The sequence below is a fragment of the Xyrauchen texanus genome, chromosome 41 (genome assembly GCF_025860055.1).
Source record: "Xyrauchen texanus isolate HMW12.3.18 chromosome 41, RBS_HiC_50CHRs, whole genome shotgun sequence".
Taxonomy (NCBI): domain Eukaryota; kingdom Metazoa; phylum Chordata; class Actinopteri; order Cypriniformes; family Catostomidae; genus Xyrauchen; species Xyrauchen texanus.
In genome coordinates, this window is record NC_068316.1 from 2,586,128 (window position 1) to 2,604,362 (window position 18,235).

Consider the following 18,235-nt stretch of genomic DNA (forward strand, 5'->3'; position numbering starts at 1 on the left):
AGAATTGCGAGATATAAAATCGAAATTACAAAACAGTTACAATTGTGAGAATTAAGTCAGAATTGCGAGATATAAAATCGAAATTACAAAATAGTTACAATGTGAGAAATGAAGTCAGAATTGCGAGATATAAAATCGAAATTACAAAATAGTTACAATGTGAGAAATTAAGTCAGAATTGCGAGATATAAAATCGAAATTACAAAATAGTTACAATGTGAGAAATTAAGTCAGAATTGCGAGATATAAAATCGAAATTACAAAATAGTTACAATGGGAGAAATTAAGTCAGAATTGCGAGATATAAAATTGAAATTACAAAAGTTACAGTTGTGAGAAATTAAGTCAGAATTGCGAGATATAAATTCGAAATTACAAAATAGTTACAATTGTGAGAAATTAAGTCAGAATTGCGAGATATAAAATCGAAATTACAAAAGTTACAATTGTGAGAAATTAAGTCAGAATTGCGAGATATAAAATCGAAATTACAAAACAGTTACAATTGTGAGAATTAAGTCAGAATTGCGAGATATAAAATCGAAATTACAAAATAGTTACAATGTGAGAAATGAAGTCAAAATTGCGAGATATAAATTCGAAATTACAAAATAGTTACAATGTGAGAAATTAAGTCAGAATTGCGACTTTATTTTGCAATTACGAAATAAGTTCGCAATTTAATATACCATGCAATTGCGACTATATCTCAGAATTACAAGATTTAACGTCCCAACTGCGAGGAATAAAATTGCAAGGTTTTCCAATCTTCATATCTCACATTTGCGAGTTATGCAATTGCGACAGTTTATTTCACACAATCTTATTGTTATTAATGTTATTTTTGTATTCCGTGACTATGTCTGGTCATCCGTACAATCACATAACATCCCTTATATGAAAATGAGTATGTTAATAATGTACATATGATGGGTAAGCTATCCATCAACAGTTCACTAAACCTGAAGTGGAGCTCGTTAAACCTTATGTTCTGTCAAACGGACGGGGATTTACAGGTGAAGTACGGTTGTGAAATATATGTCTTCGTCCCGTCGCAGCGGTCTGGTTGTTTAACTATCCTGAAAAACCTTGTGGTAACCATCAGCGAGCTTGTAAGATGAGAAAGCGCCTGATAGTGTGAGAATGGGAGAGAATGTCCAGCATTAGATTAATGTGTTATCTCTGTGCATTAACACATTTCCACACTCAACGACAGCTTACAAAACATTCTGTCCCTGAACGCCGATAATGCGCCTTCACATGTGTCATATGAAACGGACCAGTAATAATAATAATGTTGAAATCTGCCAAGTCAACTTTCATTTGCAAACTGGGAAAAGGTAACGTCTAATTTAAGAGGATAAGGCACTAAAATAAACACGTGGGTCGACATTGTAACCGCTATATTTAATTTGTACCTAGTGTATAAAGCCTTGCTGGGATCCGAAGAACAGTTCTGGGATACTAGTAAAACAGTAACCCTAATGACCTCAACTAAAGCCGTGCCACTGGCCACATGACCGTCCAAGATAGTATATCAGAGCTAAAAAAGCATTTTTAGTTTCTGAATCTGTTGGGTCTCTCTGCTCACAGACATTGCACAGTAACCTAAAAATAACCTATGATCGACCTCTGCCCTTTCTACACTTATACCACCATCCAGCCTGTCACTATCCTCATGCTATATGTTAGTATCTTATATACTTTACCTAGCGATAAACAAGGACAGAGCACTGTTAAGAGAGTATTCTAGGTGTGTAGCAATGATGTTATCATGTCATCTTTACCCATGACAAATCATTTCTCTCTCTGCACCATTTCTCCTTCGAACCTCTTACTTTCAATGAACCCATTCCGACAGCAGTAAATCTGATCAGCAGCACGTCAGGTTGATTTACTCACCCACACGCTCATATAAGGGATTTTCCAGATGCTTTGGTCTGATATGGTAGTGGGACAGAACCCCAGAGGGAGAGCTCAGATCTAAAAATACCATCATACGCTATAATTACCACTTCAGTTTCACAATCTTTATGAGTGTGAAAGTGCACACTGAAGAGGTGATTAAGTAGTGATTATTACCACCAACAAAATGCAAAGTCAGCCGAGATATCCGTCTCCTATTTAAAAGCACACTGAGGAATTTGTTCCTCATTAAAAACATTCTGCACACTATGAAGAAATCTAAGGTAATAGTTAAGTACTAATGTAATACCAAATGTCCACGTGGAGCAGGTCACCACATGGGGGCGACATGTTGCGATCACATGACCAGCCGAGTAGTAAACAGTGTCCCAGATTATGCGCTGTCCTCTATGCATTTGTTTATCAAGTGTAGTTTTGTCTTAAAGGGAACACTGACATCCTTTACTGCACAGCAACATTCGCCTTTTTCAGCGTTGGAAGTGACGTTTTGAGCGCGTACCTTGTGTGGCCATGTGTGGCCACCACCTCCAGCGCTTTGTTTTGTTGCGTTCTGTCAGGAGCGCATCACGGCCGGGTAACTCCTCCCCTTCCGCTATCGTACGTACAAAAAGTGCCCTTTAGCAATGGCATTATAAAGTGCACTACCACTGTCCTATCAGCCAGCGTAGCATAAACAAATATAGTCACTCGGTGCTAATAATGACCTAATGTTTCTTCATTTCACATCATAACTTTGCATAGCATTTTTTTACAGGGCTAAATAAAACATCACACATTTTAAAAGCATTTTCAGATGGTGAAACTCTAGGTTGCTAATTTTAAGGTATAGGTGACAGTGTAATGAGAATAGCTTGAAACCTCAGAACATTCAGCATATGGCAACTCTATAAGACATATCTATTTATGAATTATGACACTGCAAATGTAAGAACATTACATGCTTATGTAACAGTAGCAAGCTGGTAGGTAGTTAGCCTTTAGCCTCCTTGTTAGCATGCCTTGCCTCTCATGCCGGAGACGCCGGTTCGATTCCCGCTCATAGCGGGTTGAGTAGGATTGGTTACAGTGGTGATGTGACCCGGATGGGCGTGACGTTTAGGGGGGTGAATGTAACAGTAGCCAGCTAAAACTCACTCCACAGGCCTTAAGAGGCGCACTAGCGACTGAAGCTATAGGCTGCAGCCTTTAGCCTCCTTGTTAGCGTGCCTCGCCTCTCATGCCAGAGATGCCGGTTTGATTCCCGCTCGTAGCGGGTTGAGTAGGACCGGTTACAGTGGTGCTGTGACCCGGATGGGAGTGAGGTTTAGGGGGGTGAATGTAACAGTAGCCAGCTGGTAGGTAGTTAGCATTTAGCCTCCTTATTAGCATGCCTCGCCTCTCATGCCAGAGACGCTGGTTCGATTCCCGCTCATAGCGGGTCGAGTAGGACCGGTAACAGTGGTGCTGTGACCCTGATGGGCGTGAGGTTTAGGGGGGTGAATGTAACAGTAGCCAGCTGGTAGGTAGTTAGCCTTTAGCCTCCTTGTTAGCATGCCTTGCCTCTCATGCCAGAGACGCTGGTTCGATTCCCACTCATAGCGGGTCGAGTAGGACCGGTAACAGTGGTGCTGTGACCCTGATGGGCGTGAGGTTTAGGGGGGTGAATGTAACAGTAGCCAGCTGGTAGGTAGTTAGCCTTTAGCCTCCTTGTTAGCACGCCTCGCCTCTCATGCCAGAGATGCCGGTTCGATTCCCGCTCGTAGCGGGTTGAGTAGGACCGGTTACAGTGGTGCTGTGACCCGGATGGGCGTGAGGTTTAGGGGGGTGAGTGTAACAGTAGCAAGCTGGTAGATAGCGGTGCAGTGTGTAAAACTCACTCCCTGGCCTTAAGAGGCGCACTAGCGACTGATGCTATAGGCTGCAGCCTTTAGCATCCTTGTTAGCATGCCTCGCCTCTCATGCCAGAGACGCCGGTTCGATTCCCGCTCGTAGTGGGTTGAGTAGGACCAGTTACAGTGGTGCTGTGACCCGGATGGGCGTGAGGTTTAGGAGGGTGAGTGTAACAGTAGCCAGCTGGTAGGTAGTTAGCCTTTAGCCTCCTTGTTAGCACGCCTCGCCTCTCATGCCAGAGATGCCGGTTCGATTCCCGCTCGTAGCGGGTTGAGTAGGACCGGTTACAGTGGTGCTGTGACCCGGATGGGCGTGAGGTTTAGGGGGGTGAATGTAACAGTAGCCAGCTGGTAGGTAGTTAGCCTTTAGCCTCCTTGTTAGCGCAACTTGCCTCTCATGCCAGGAGACTCTGGTTCGAATCCATATATATACTGTATATATTGTGCATTGTCAGGATAACAAAATAAATCGATTTATCCACGTTTAAATTGTTGTTTAAAAATGCAGGAAAAAAAACACTTCCCACTTTAGGTGACTCTACAGTATTTGTTTTAAGGAAATTTTTGTAAAAATAATAATAAATAAATAAATAAATAAATAAAACAGCAAGAACTGCTACTGTATAGAGGATATGTTTTGAAAAGTGTGGCCAGAAATAAAAAATAAAATACAATTATTTTAAGTGATTGTATCATTTGAATGACTTACCTAAATGATGAAATCACTGGCTGCTGCAATTTTGTTTACTAGACCGTGTGCGTGTGTGTGTGTGTGCGTGCGTGTGTGTATGATTGTGTATGTGTGGAATTGTGTTAAGACAGGGGGCTTAGTCTCCTAATGTGCTAAATCCACTGTGTAGTATCTACTATCACCTCTAGCACACATCTCTCATTGGTCTAATGTGAATCATGAGAACAAACTGAAGCGTTTATACTCAGTAGACATTTATAAACTATAAACACTGAATTAATGGCAGTTCTGTGTTATTAATATCTGTGCAGCTGATAGTTGAAGATATTTATATTGTCAGATGGACCAACAGATACTGAGTGATCCAAAGTAAAATTCACCCAAAAATTCATCTTTGAAATGCAACATGGCTTTTGTGTCAATGACATTAAACCTGACACAACATGTCAAAAGGCAACATTTTTTAAATCAACATAAGTGCAAATGAGATTTGAGAGCTATAGAGTTCAAGATTGCCAGTGAATAATGATTTAAAATAGAGGTACACCGATATATCGGTTTTACAGATTAATCAATGCCGATAGTTGCTGTTTTGGAACTATCGGTTAGCGGCAAAAATCTGTGCGATTGTTAGTTCCCTCAACAATATACCTCATTTGGTGAAATTATATAAACTACAGTATGTATATTCTATATATACAAAACTCATCTGGTGAATATATATATATATATATCGGCGAAAAAAAGCTTAATTTAAATACTTTGCATTGTAATGCAGCAAATAAAACGTCCCGGTGTATTTTGTGCTTGTTTATAGTTAATTTCCACGTTATGCACCAAATCTGAATTTTTCTGGATATTATTGGAATTTTGGTCGCACAATAAACTGCTTTTGGGGTTTTATTCATTTTGGCCTCTTGTAGCCTCAATGTCTGTGCCTGTCATAGTAAGGAAAGACTTGGATATTTTTATATTGATTTATAAAATGATAAAAATATCTATCAGTAATCGGCCTTTTCCACCACCGTAGTTATCGGTATCGGCAAAATCCACTATCGGTCGACCTCTAATATAAATTTCAAACTTTACTTCACATTAAACTATCGAGTGGTTTTAGAGGACTTATGGTGCGTTCACATACAACACGAAGAAAATTTCCTCTCATTGCTCGCTCGAGTTTGACCGCTGGATTGTTTAAACGTGTGTTTAAACTCGCGTTTGCGTGAGTAACGCGAACCCGGGAGTATTCCCGCTTCTCTTCCGGAAAGGACAGGAGGCGGGGCTTCTATGACTTGGTTCATAGTAAAGTTCAACCAATAGCTGGAATCAAGTAGACGTGCATATTTTCAGAACTTACCAGCTAGTCCAACTTCCTCGCTCACTTTCCTCCAAGCGATGTCTTTTGTCGTCCGGTCTCTGTACATGTATGACGTTGTGTCCTACAATTCCGGGTGTCCACACACCGCTACAACCATTCTGTCATCCATTTTTCCAGGTTTCTTCTGCTACTATGTCAGTAACATCCGGACAATCTCAATGCTCAACGCGTCATGCGAATTTCTTGCTCAAGTTGAAAAATGTCAACTCACGCGGATGAAGCGAATGAAGCGATTTCGCATGTTTGAGTCGCACCATTTGCTTCAATTGCGCTGTCCGGCGCTAAATCGCTCCTATGCGCATCTTTGTGTTGACTTTGTATCTATTCGCACCGCGCGAAATACTCGCGTCGCGCTGTATGTGAAGGCACCGCTAGAACATCGCACATGAGTTGCATTTGGATGACTTATATGACACTTATAGTGTGTTTTTTATTTATTTGCGGAGCTTGGCAGTATAATCTTCATCCTTTCATAGTAATCCCACTTATGGAGGTTAAAGTGTTGTTATCAGAATTTATAGGGCCCTGAACCTTTTTGTTTTTGGGCAAGCTGTGTTGTATTGTACTTTGTATGATTTCTTTTACAATCTAAAAGTGTTACACGAAAGGTTTGAGAGCATTTAAGGCACGATTTGTCTATTAGTTTGATATAGTGGTTGTGTACGTGGTTTGAAATGTGATATAGCGCTTGAAAAAGAGGCAGAGGACAGACATATGACATCATAGGTTGAGGGTTCATGATATGTATATATATATGTATTTATATATATATATATATGTATATATGTATATAGATCTACAAAAGTAACATCATCCTTCAAAAGGAAGCAGCAGAGTACTATTCCGTCCCACTTCCTTATTTTAGGAAGAGAAATCGAGCAGGAAGGGATCGTTGTCGGAAAGTCTGCCTAAACTTGCTAAACTTAGACACTTCTCTGTGATGCCCAAGACTTCAGTTTATCTAAAACCAGTGTTAAGTCTTATAAAGAAGAAACATAAATATATAAAAACAACATCCAATGTGACACATCCCCTCGGTTAACCTAACATACTGTAAACGTTGCATGTCTGTGGTTACGGGTCATTCTACTTGAGGTCGGTAATTTGTCATATTTATTGACACAGACTTTGCAGGGCCTGATCATAAGATGCTTGCCATCTGATATTGGCATGGCACGTCGTTATCTTCTTGGCGTGGGATTAGAGAAGTTACGAGTTACTGTGGCCTTTCAGCAAGCGCCATAGCAACAGCACGCCCTCTGAAAGCGAGGTGGGGTAGACGTGAGGTAAGCTGCTATTTCAGACCACATGACCTTAGATATTTTCCCATTAGACTGGAAACTCCAAATTTGTGGCATATCAAATGAAGGTATTGTGCTCAATAAAAGCAGTAATGTGAATGAATTTGATAGGGTCTGATTTTATGTTAACTATAAATCTGTGAGGTCGGGATGTTCTTATATTTTTCTGGAGAAGGGGTGTTAAATTATTGGTTTTTCTAGCTTCCATTTGGCGGACTGCCTAAAGATTCCTTTTACAGATCCGTTTACAACTCAAAGGTTTGAAATATATTTATCATCTGCTACTAGAATGACATCAGGGCAGCTTATGTCAACATGATAATACATAAAACACTGGCTGTCTGTCACGTTCATCGTCATGTATTACAGCTTAGTACACAGTCAATAAGTATATTCCAACCTAGTCTTATATGACTAGATTTTCGCCAAAGTACGTTTACAAGCCGCGTTCTACATTTCGACACAATTACATTTTAACGCTTGTTTTACAGACCGCCTTACATTAACACACGTATCCCAATGTAATTAGCTTGCATGGTGGCTCATCTTATAGACCGTTTGACTTTGGACTCGGCAGACCGAGGCTGGCACATTAGACGAAAGTATAGAAGCGACACAAAATTACGGTTAAGTGTTGGTTTAGGGTAGGGATGTCTGTTTTGTTCACCTCTCATTTGCTTTTATGACACTGTTGGCTACATTTAGGCTAAAGTTTTAGGTTAGGCACAGGGCCGGCACAAATTACCGACCTCAAGTAGAATGACCCGTAACCACAGATATGCAACGTTTACAGTATGTTAGGTTAACCGAGGGGATTAACCATATTGGCAATTGGGTACGTGCCCAGGGGCACCACGTCCAGGTGTGCACCATGCGACGGCATTTGTAAAAACGTTCGTTTTTAAAATCGTTCGTTAAGGTCTGTTTTTTTTTTTTTTTTGGGAATGCCCAATTCCCAATGCACTCTAGGTCCTCATGGTGGCGGAGTAGTGACTCGCCCCATTCGGGGTGGCGGAGTACGAATCTCAGTTGGTGACCGTCAATCCACACAGCTTATCACGTGGCTTGTTGAGCATGTTACCACGGAGAGACCTAGTGCGTGTGGAGGCTTCACTCTATTCTCCGAGGCATCCACGCACAACTCACCACACGCCCCATGAACCACATTATAGCAACCATGGGGAGGTTACCCCATGTGACTTCACCCTCCCTAGCAACCGGGCCAATTGGTTGCTTAGGAAGCCTGACTGGAGTCACTCAGCACACCCTGGATTTGAACTTGCGACTCCAGGTGTGGTAGCCAACGTTTTGACTTGCTGAGCTACCCAGACCTCTAAGGTCCATTTTTTTAGTATCATTAATCAGGTGTAAACTATTATCAAGAGGTCTGGACCACTACCAAAAAAGAGAGTAGATGGCGCTGTCACGTGGTACATGACACGTTTGTCAGCGCTGGAAAGGATAGGCCAATAATAGTCGTTTATTAATGCATGGAGATTTTATTAAGGCTTTTATAGATACTGCTTAAGTATATTAATCCTTGCAATTAAAAAACATTACTATCCAATGTAAAAATGTCTCCAATGAGATTTTATAGGCGAAAACCGTGCGTAGTTGGCGCTGTCACTTGGTACGTGTTCCTTTTCTAAGCGCTGAAAAGGATGGACCAATCACAGACGTTTGTCATGCCCAGGTGCACTTAGGAGTCTTAATCCGGCCCTGGTTAGGGAGGTACGTTTTACTCATTAAAACCTCTATTTAATATTTACCTCGTTGATAACGACACTAATTCACTCCCTTTTGGCGCCCCCCGCTGGACATTTCACAGGGAAACTACAGCGAAATTTGAAATGAAGGGAATCATTTTAGCTTTACATAAATGTTTCCACGGTCACGTAATGTTCATGACATCATCCTGGTATAGTATATACTACAACTATACGTAAGCCAGAGAAGGAAACGGTCATTATATTTTGGAATACTGTTCGATACGTCTAGTGGCGCAGACATTATTTACTAGATAAAACTAAATGTACAAGTACAGGTTATATTACACTTTTATTTAATGGGATTAAAAACACACATCCAAAGGTAAACTTTCTCTTTTTCTCATTCAGAAGTAAAGCCAGCAGATGGTAAGTGACATCTTTAGCTTATATTGTTTCAAAATGAAAATTTCATTAATACAAATGTAAAGTTAAGGGAAGCTTTTTAGTTTTGCATTAGTTTATTGTTGTTCTTTCATCTGCAGAAGGTCCAGCTGAGGATGGTAATAAATCTGAATGCTTAAGAAATCACCATAGCAACGTCCTTATATCTTACAACTCCTTATAATTAAACGACGTACTAACTAAACATAAATTACAATTTAACTCAGTCCGTAATTCTACAAAGGCATGCATTACAGAGTGAAAGATTGTATTTCTAATATAACGTTTTGTTATATTAGTAAATATTATGATTAATATTAATAGTATGATTTTACATGATAAAAGTAATCTAATATGGTTCTGTTGCACATGTTATGTGTATGTAAATATACTTTGCTTGCCTTCATATAAAAATGTCAGTGTTATTTCAAATGAGTGAACGGTGAGAATAGGAAAGAGTTTTTGTATTGATGTCTTTCCTTGTGCATGAAGCTCACCGGCCTGTTTATGACAAATGTTGTTTTTCTAGACATGCATTTAAGGATTCAATCATTAGAGTTATTGTATGTATTTGTTGTGACAACTTCCTGTTGCTCAGAATGAGATTGAACGTTCTGTTTTTATTTGATTTATTTATACTTTTAATGGTAGCATCATTCACTTTGTTCATTAATGATTTTAGTCTCATGAAGTATGCTGTGTGCATCAATGAGAAAATGTTTTAAATATTTGCAAGGACTGTTTAAAATGGAAACAGAGTGCGCCTCTTGTTACCTCTGTTGTCGTTTGAAGAATTCTTATCTGTGGGCATCCACGTTTGTCAGCATTTGTCTGTATATTTGTTATATAAATAGATATTTGTTCCATTACAGGGTGGACAGAGTTAACAGGACTGTTTTTGGAGAAGCCAGAAAGTATATTAATCCTTGCAATTAAAAAAAATAACTATCCAATGTCAAAATGTCGCCAGTGAGATATAAAACGCTGTAAGATTTTACAGGCAAAACAGCACGTAGGTGACTCTGTCACTTGGTACGTGTTCCTTTTCTAAGCGTTGAAAAGTATGGACCAATCACAGACATTTGTAATGCCCAGGTGCACTTAGGAGTCTTAATCCGGACCTGGTTAGGGAGGTACGTTTTACTCATTAAAACGTCTTGGTTACTGTCGTAACCCCCGTTCCCTGATGTTTTGTCGATGTAGTGATACTAAGGGTTGCTCTTGAGAGACCCAAAAACCTCCCATTCTTTGAGAAATGGCAAATGAGAATTGCCGAGTGGAATTTGCATGCCACTCCCCCGGATATACGGGTATAAAAGGATCTGGAATGCAATTCCATTCAGGCTTTTTGCTGAGGAGCCAAGACAAGGTCCGGCTAGTATATTGTTGTGGCAAGAGGGACACAATATCTCATTCCCTGAAGCCTGGTCGGGGTCTCAGTATCACGTGAGAATCTGCCGGACCGAACTCCAGACAAGAGTCGCTGACAGAGAACGCTTGCAGGTCCCCCGCCCTCTTGATGGAGGTGAGTGCAATCAGGAGGGCCATCTTTAATGAGAGGGCTTTCAGATCGACTGACTCTAGAGGCTCAAATGGGGCTCTCCGAAGGCCCAAGAGGACTATGGAGAGATCCCATGAAGGGAAGAGGCATGGCCTGGGAGGATTCAGCCTCCGGGCGCCTCCTGAGGGACCTTATGATCAGGTTGTGTTTCCCTAGGGACTTACCACCCACTGTGTCATGGTGTGCGGCTATGACGGCTACGTATACCTTCAAGGACGGGGAAAGCCGCCCCTACAGCCTCTCCTGCAGGAAGGAAAGCACTGACCCGACTGCGCACCTCTGGGGGTCTTCGCTCGGGGACAACACCAATTCGTGAACAAATGCCACTTCAGGGCATAAAGCTGCCTGGTAGAGGGAGCTCTGGCTTGAGTGATCATGTCTATGACTGCTGGTGGTAGGCCACTTAGATCTTCTGCATCCCATCCAAGGGCCAGACGTAGAGGTTCCAGAGGTCTGGGCGTGGGTGCCAGATTGTGCCCCATCCCTGAGAAAGAAGGTCCTTCCAACTCTCGAGAGTGTGCTAGAATCAGCCAGTCAACGAGGTAGTTGAGTATGCGGATGCCCACTTCCCTTAACGGGGCAAGAGCTACCTCTGTGACTTTCGGGAAGACACTAGGGGACGGGGACCTTGTTCTTATATGCCTGGTCGTTGAAGGCAAACCGTAAGAAGGGTCTGTATCGAGGTAGAACCAAGACATGAAAGTATGCGTCCTTCAGGTCTACCGCCGCAAACCAATTTTGATGCTGGACTCACTTCAAAATGTGTGTCTGCATCAGCATCTTGAATGGGAATCTGTGTAACTGTGTAACGGTTCAAAACTCGCAGGTCCAAGATTGGCTGCAACCCACCGCCTTTCTTTGGCACGATGAAGTAAGGGCTGTAGAACCATTTCCCCATCTCGGCTGGAGAGACAGGCTCTATCGCATCTTAGCGAAGAAGGGTCACGATCTCCATATGCAGGGTGGCGGCATTCTTGGTCTGCACTGTAGTGAAGTGGATGCTGCTGAACCGGGATGGGTGCGTAGCTAAGTTGGAAGGTCCTGGCCAGCCACCGCAAAGGGTTGGAAAGCGTTAGCCACGCGTCCAAGCTTCGGGCGAGGGGCACTAAGGGGACCATCACGTCTGATGTACCGGGGGGTGGGGCCTCGCGGCGGGGGGAGGCGCATTCGCGGGGCCCTGGCTGCGGGTGCTTGGTGTCTGGCGGTTATGACAATGGCAGCTATGGACACCGATTACATGACCCAAGGAGCGAGGAAACCACTCTCTTTTTAACAACGTGGGTACCGCAAACTGCTTGGGGAGCGGAGAACAAAAGAGAAAAGGAAACAAAGGATTTACCTCCTGGCCCTCCAGCGGGGGATGGGATGGGGTGGTCTGGATATCAGCTCTGTAGTGGACGTCTCGCTCCCTAGGTCATCCGTCTCTGGGGGGGGCTTGGGAGCTTTCTGGGTCCTCGTGCCGGCCCGAGAGACTGGGGGCGTCAGCTTCCTGCGAGGGGTTCTACGCTGAGAACTGGTCTCGGGTTGAGGCGGAGCCGCCTGGTCTTTCGCCTGGTCGGGAGACGGGCGCGTTGAGAAAGCGGCCTTTGTTGGTGTCCCTTATCTCGACCAGATTCAGTCACAGGTGGCATTCCTGGACCACCAAGATGGACATTGCCTGTCTGAGTGCTCGTGCTGTGACCTTCGTCACCCGGAGGGTGAAGTTGATCACCGAGCCTAGCTCCTGCAGCACATTGGGATCAGGACTACCCATGTGCAGTTATTTTAGTGCATTGGCCTGGTGTACCAGTAGGATGGCCATGGTATGCAGGGTGGAGGAGGCCTGTCCAGCGCCACTGTAGGCTTTAGTCGCAGAGACGACGTAGTCCAACAGGCTCTGGAGGGGAGCGCTGGTCGATCCTGCCAGGTGGTGACGTTTTGCGGGCACAGGTGCATCGCAACCGCCTTATCCACCTTAGGAACCTCCGTGTACCCGTGGACCGCCCCGCCGTCGAGTGTAGTGAGTTTCAGGCAGTGAAAGGTGCCCTCCACGACCTTGTCAGTTCATCGTCCAACTCCGGGAAGAAAGGGACCAGGGGTGTGGGAGGGTCATGGCCGGGAATGGTGACCCGATGCTCTGCGTTAGCCTTAGACTGGGAGTCGAAGGTGGCAGCCCAGTCTAGTCGGCGTCCGACGTCGCCAGTGCACTCTCCGATGCAGCGATCGAAGCCTACAACTATAAGTAAGCCAGAGAAGGAAACGGTCATTATATTTTGCAATACTGTTCGATACGTCTAGTGGCGCAGACATTATTTACTAGGTAAAACGAAATGTAGCAGATATACAAATACAGGTTATATTACACTTTTATTTAATGGGCTTAAAAACACACATCCTAATGTAAACTTTCTCTTTTTCTCATTTCTTTTCACAGAAGTAAAGCCAGCAGATGGTAAGTATCATCTTTAGCTTATATTGTTTCAAAATGAAAAGACATTTAATAAATACAAATGTAAAGTTAAGGGAAGCTTTTTAGTTTTGCATTAGTTTATTGTTGTTCTTTCATCTGCAGAAGGTCCAGCTGAGGATGGTAATAAATCTGAATGCTTAAGAAATCACCATAGCAACGTCCTTATATCTTACAACTCCTTATAATTAAACGACGTACTAACTAAACATAAATTACAATTTAACTCAGTCCGTAATTCTACAAAGGCATGCATTACAGAGTGAAAGATTGTATTTCTAATATAACGTTTTGTTATATTAGTAAATATTATGATATATATTAATAGTATGATTTTACATGATAAAAGTAATCTAATATGGTTCTGTTGCACATGTTATGTGTATGTAAATATACTTTGCTTGCCTTCATATAAAAATGTCAGTGTTATTTCAAATGAGTGAACGGTGAGAATAGGAAAGAGTTTTTGTATTGATGTCTTTCCTTGTGCATGAAGCTCACCGGCCTGTTTATGACAAATGTTGTTTTTCTAGACATGCATTTAAGGTTCCACGTTTGTCAGCATTTGTCTGTATATTTGTTATATAAATAGATATTTGTTCCATTACAGGGCGAACAGAGTTAACAGGACTGTTTTTGGAGAAGCCAGAAAGTGTGGAAGTCTACGCAGGTATGAAATAGCATTCCCCGCACGAATCAAGAGTAAGTATGAAATGAATGTTGTGTAAATGTATGTGTTTTGTGTGTTTATGTATGCAGGTAAAGATGTCACATTTGTGGTTAAGTTGGACTCCACCAACCTGACACGTAAACCCGTTATGAAGTGGTTAAAGGGGAAGTGGATGGACCTGGGCAGCAAAGCGGGAAAACACATCCAGATAAAAGAGACATATGATAGAAACACCAAGGTTTGAATCTGTGTTTGAAACTTAAACAATTAAAGGAACTGAAACTCAAAATGATTTTTACATGACTCATTGTACGTATCGCGGTGAAATGAACATTAGAGGCGCTATAACCGCAATGACTTTTCAGTAAAACTGCAGATTATCAGTTAATAAACACTTACTTTTCATCCTGTTCCTCACACAATGCTATCTTATGACATCTAAACACTTTTACTATTGCGCATGACTCATTTTAACGTTTGCATCACATAATCAACTACATTTACAAGCTTGTTCGAGTGCGATCAGATGCACAGTAGCTCAACTGATGGAGCGGTACACTTGTAATGTAGAGGAGCGGGGTACGAGTCCCGAAGAGCACACGAGTCGATCCGTGAGCTGAAACAATCTGTTGGGTTTAGTTTTAAGGTTTAGGGTTGCAAGGTTTGTTTTATTGATATAATACTTTTAACTCGCTTTGAGCGCCACATAGTGGACATTTCACCTTGGAACTGCCGTGATATGTTTAATGACCAAAACAGTAATGCAAAAATGTCCCCACAGTCAAGTAATTGGCATGCGACCAGGCTAAAAGAAATAGCAACCCCCCCCCCCCCAATATAAAAATAGTCATTTCGGTGCTCTGGGTATCTCAGCGACTAAAGATGCTGACTATCACACCTGGAGTCGTGAGTTTGAATCCAAGGTGTGCTGAGTGACTCCAGTCAGGTCTCCTAAGCAACCAAATTGGCCCGGTTGCTAGGGAGGGTAGAGTCACATGGGGTAACCTCCTTGTGGTCGCTATAATGTGGTTCTCGCTCTCGGTGGGGCGTGTGGGGAGTTGTGTGTGGATGTCGCGGAGAATAGTGTGAAGCCTCCACTCGTGCTACGTCTCCACGGTAACGCGCTCAACAAGCCACATAATAAGATGCGCGGATAGACGGTCTCAGACGCGGAGGCAACTGAGATTCGTCTTCCGCCACCCAGATTGAGGCGAGTCACTACGCCACCACGAGGAGTTAATAGGGAATTGGGCTTTTCACATTGGAGAGAAAAAACAATATATATATATATAAATTCTAATTTCACTTCAAAACCATATGACTATCTTACTTCTGTGAACACAAAATGTTACTATATAATTGAAGTGAATAGTGACTCCAGTCTGTCAATCTCCAGAAAGGACCAAAAAAAACACCATAAAACCACAGTATGAGTAGTCGATACGACTCGTGCACCATCTTCCAAGTCTTCTGAAGCGATATGATCACTTTGTGCATTGAGCGGAACGGAAGTCTTTATTCATCCTCAAATCACGGCAGAGACCGGGTGCAGGTTTCTTGCTGGTTTAGCTAGTCAAAAACACGATCACACCAGCTATGCTGGTTTTCTTACTTTATGTGCAGAGTGTCTCTTTTTTTCTCTCTTAGATCTATACCTATGAGATGAAGATCATCAAGGTCGTCCCAGGAGACGCAGGCCGATACAGATGTGAAGTGACTGTGAAAGACAAATGTGACAGCTGCACTTTTGATATCACTGTACAGGGTTAGTCCATTACACACACACACACACACACACACACACACACACACACACACACACACACACACACACACACACATATACATAGGCGGAAATCGTCGGGGGGGTCAGGACCCCCCTTATCTGAGGGTTGTCCCCCCCTAAAATATCATTAAAATATGTGTATTGTAAATAATATAATGATATATTCTTAAAATAATTGTTTAAGAAATAAAATAATATAAAACAAACGGGGCAACAAGAAAAAACCCCTTGGTGTCCCCTTCAAAAATTGCTCTTGAGAATTGTTATGTTTATTGTCCCCCCCAACATTTTGATGAAATTTTCACCCCTGCACATATACACACATACACACACACACATATACATATACACACATATACACACACACACACATAAACACACACACACACACACACTCACACACACACACACTCACACACATACACACACACACACACACACACACACACACACTCACACACATACACACACACACACTCACACACACACACACACACACACTCATGTTGTGTTTCCATGTTTTATGAGGACTTTCCATAGACATAATGGTTTTTATACTGTACAAACTTTATATTCTATCCCCTAAACCTAACCCTACCCCTAAACCTAACCCTCACAGAAAACCTTCTGCATTTTTACATTTTCAAAAAACATAATTTAGTATGATTTATAAGCTGTTTTCCTCATGGGGACCGACAAAATGTCCCCACAAGGTCTAACATTTCGGGTTTTACTATCCTTACGGGGACATTTGGTCCCCACAAAGTGATAAATACACGCTCACACACACATACACACACACACACACACACACACATATACACACACACACACACACACATATACACACACACACACACATACACACACACTCACATACACACACACAGACACACACACACATAAACACATACACACACACACACAGACACACACACACACACATAAACACACACATACACACACATATACACACACATACACACAAGAGTTTTGTGGTAATCAACATTATGGCACAAATGCTGTCGATTGAGCTCAGCTCGTATCATTCCTTTAATTGAATATTAATGTTCCACATTTACTCATCTTTTAATTTTCTAAAGCTGCTGATCAAGAAGAGAAGGAAGATATTCTGTCTGCCTTCAAAAGAGCGTGAGTGTGTTACACAACTCCGGTCAAAAGTTTGGACTGAATTTGTGTTTCTCATGATGTAAAAGCATGTCCTTAAATGTCTTAAACTAGTTTGGAAGACATGTACATGGCACATATTAAATTAGCGGGTAACACTTTTACAATAAGGGTGTGTTCATTAACATTAGTTAACTATAACATGAACAATGAGCGACACTTTTACAGCACTTATTCACTTTCATTTCAGCATACAGTATACTGATACCTTTTAACGGTTAGCATTAGCGGAAGCGTTTTGAACTATATAACATGAATGAAAAATGAACAATTTATTTTTATAAATTAGCATTAAATGTTCATAAAACGTTCATTGTTAGCTCATGATACCTCGTGCATTAACTAATATAAACAATTCGAATAGTATTGAAAAGTTTGACCAATTTCTTTAACTAATTTGGGCCACTGGCCTCCCCAAAACGGAACGGCAAAACTAACGACTGTTGTTCTCTTTGTGTAGGGACGCTGGTGAGGATGACGGAGATCTGGACTTTAGCGCTCTTCTCAAAGCAGCAAAAAAGTATGCATTCAATCTATCCATTTAAAACTACTCTTACTCTCTTGGTGTTGTGCACTTATGCTCACGACAATGAGGTCTGTTATACGTTAGCATTCACTAGTAGTAGTTGTTCAGCCCACGTGCGAGCTATCTTTGCTCTTGAGAACCTTAATGTTTTTAAGCCAATCGTCTAAGCTTTAGGTGTCATGTGACTAATTACTCTGGAGCCACAGGAAAATGACGGCATGACTAGCTGGTGGCGCCACAAGAACATACACAGTCCCAAACCCTTCACTAGCGACTAGCCTTAGCTGTCGCATTATAATCATGATGATTAGCTTTTTATTCGGCCATTAGTAGCGGGTTTGTAGACTAATTTCACGATCTTTCGGGGCAGCACAATTAATCAAAATGACACCAAAACGGTGATACACTCATATGGTAAATGGTCTGCACTTATATAGTGCATTTTTAACCTTAGCGGTTTTCGAAGCGCGTTACACTGCGACTCATTCACCCATTCACACACCAATGACGGTAGAGCTAGCCTAGACGCTAGCCTGCCATTGGGAGCAACTTGGGGTTCAGTGTGTTGCCCAAGGACACTTCGGCACGTGGAGACATGTGGGCCTGGAATCAAACCGCCAACCCTGCGATTAGTGGCCGACCCGCTCTACCACCTGAGCCACAGCCGCCCCAATATGTGATCATAGGTGTCAAAATAAAAGCTCCAGGTGAAGTAAATGGGATAGAAATGTATTACATTTACAT

The 18,235-nt window shown here is 42.1% G+C and overlaps 1 protein-coding gene across 9 annotated transcripts in view; it reads left to right on the top strand.

Moving 5' to 3' along the window:
* mybpc2b (myosin binding protein Cb) overlaps nt 1-18,235 on the top strand; it is a 42,114-nt gene that overhangs the window by 2,858 nt on the left and 21,021 nt on the right. Inside the window, exons 2-10 of one of the 9 annotated variants that reach the window (XM_052113650.1) lie at nt 9,282-9,299; nt 9,416-9,433; nt 13,289-13,306; nt 13,427-13,444; nt 13,932-13,991; nt 14,081-14,229; nt 15,639-15,756; nt 16,881-16,929; nt 17,426-17,485. In XM_052113650.1, coding sequence (XP_051969610.1) covers nt 9,282-9,299; nt 9,416-9,433; nt 13,289-13,306; nt 13,427-13,444; nt 13,932-13,991; nt 14,081-14,229; nt 15,639-15,756; nt 16,881-16,929; nt 17,426-17,485 — 508 coding nt within the window. The remainder of the gene's footprint in view (nt 1-9,281; nt 9,300-9,415; nt 9,434-13,288; nt 13,307-13,426; nt 13,445-13,931; nt 13,992-14,080; nt 14,230-15,638; nt 15,757-16,880; nt 16,930-17,425; nt 17,486-18,235) is intronic. The other 8 variants (XM_052113651.1, XM_052113652.1, XM_052113656.1 and 5 more) reach the window with 8 other exon arrangements.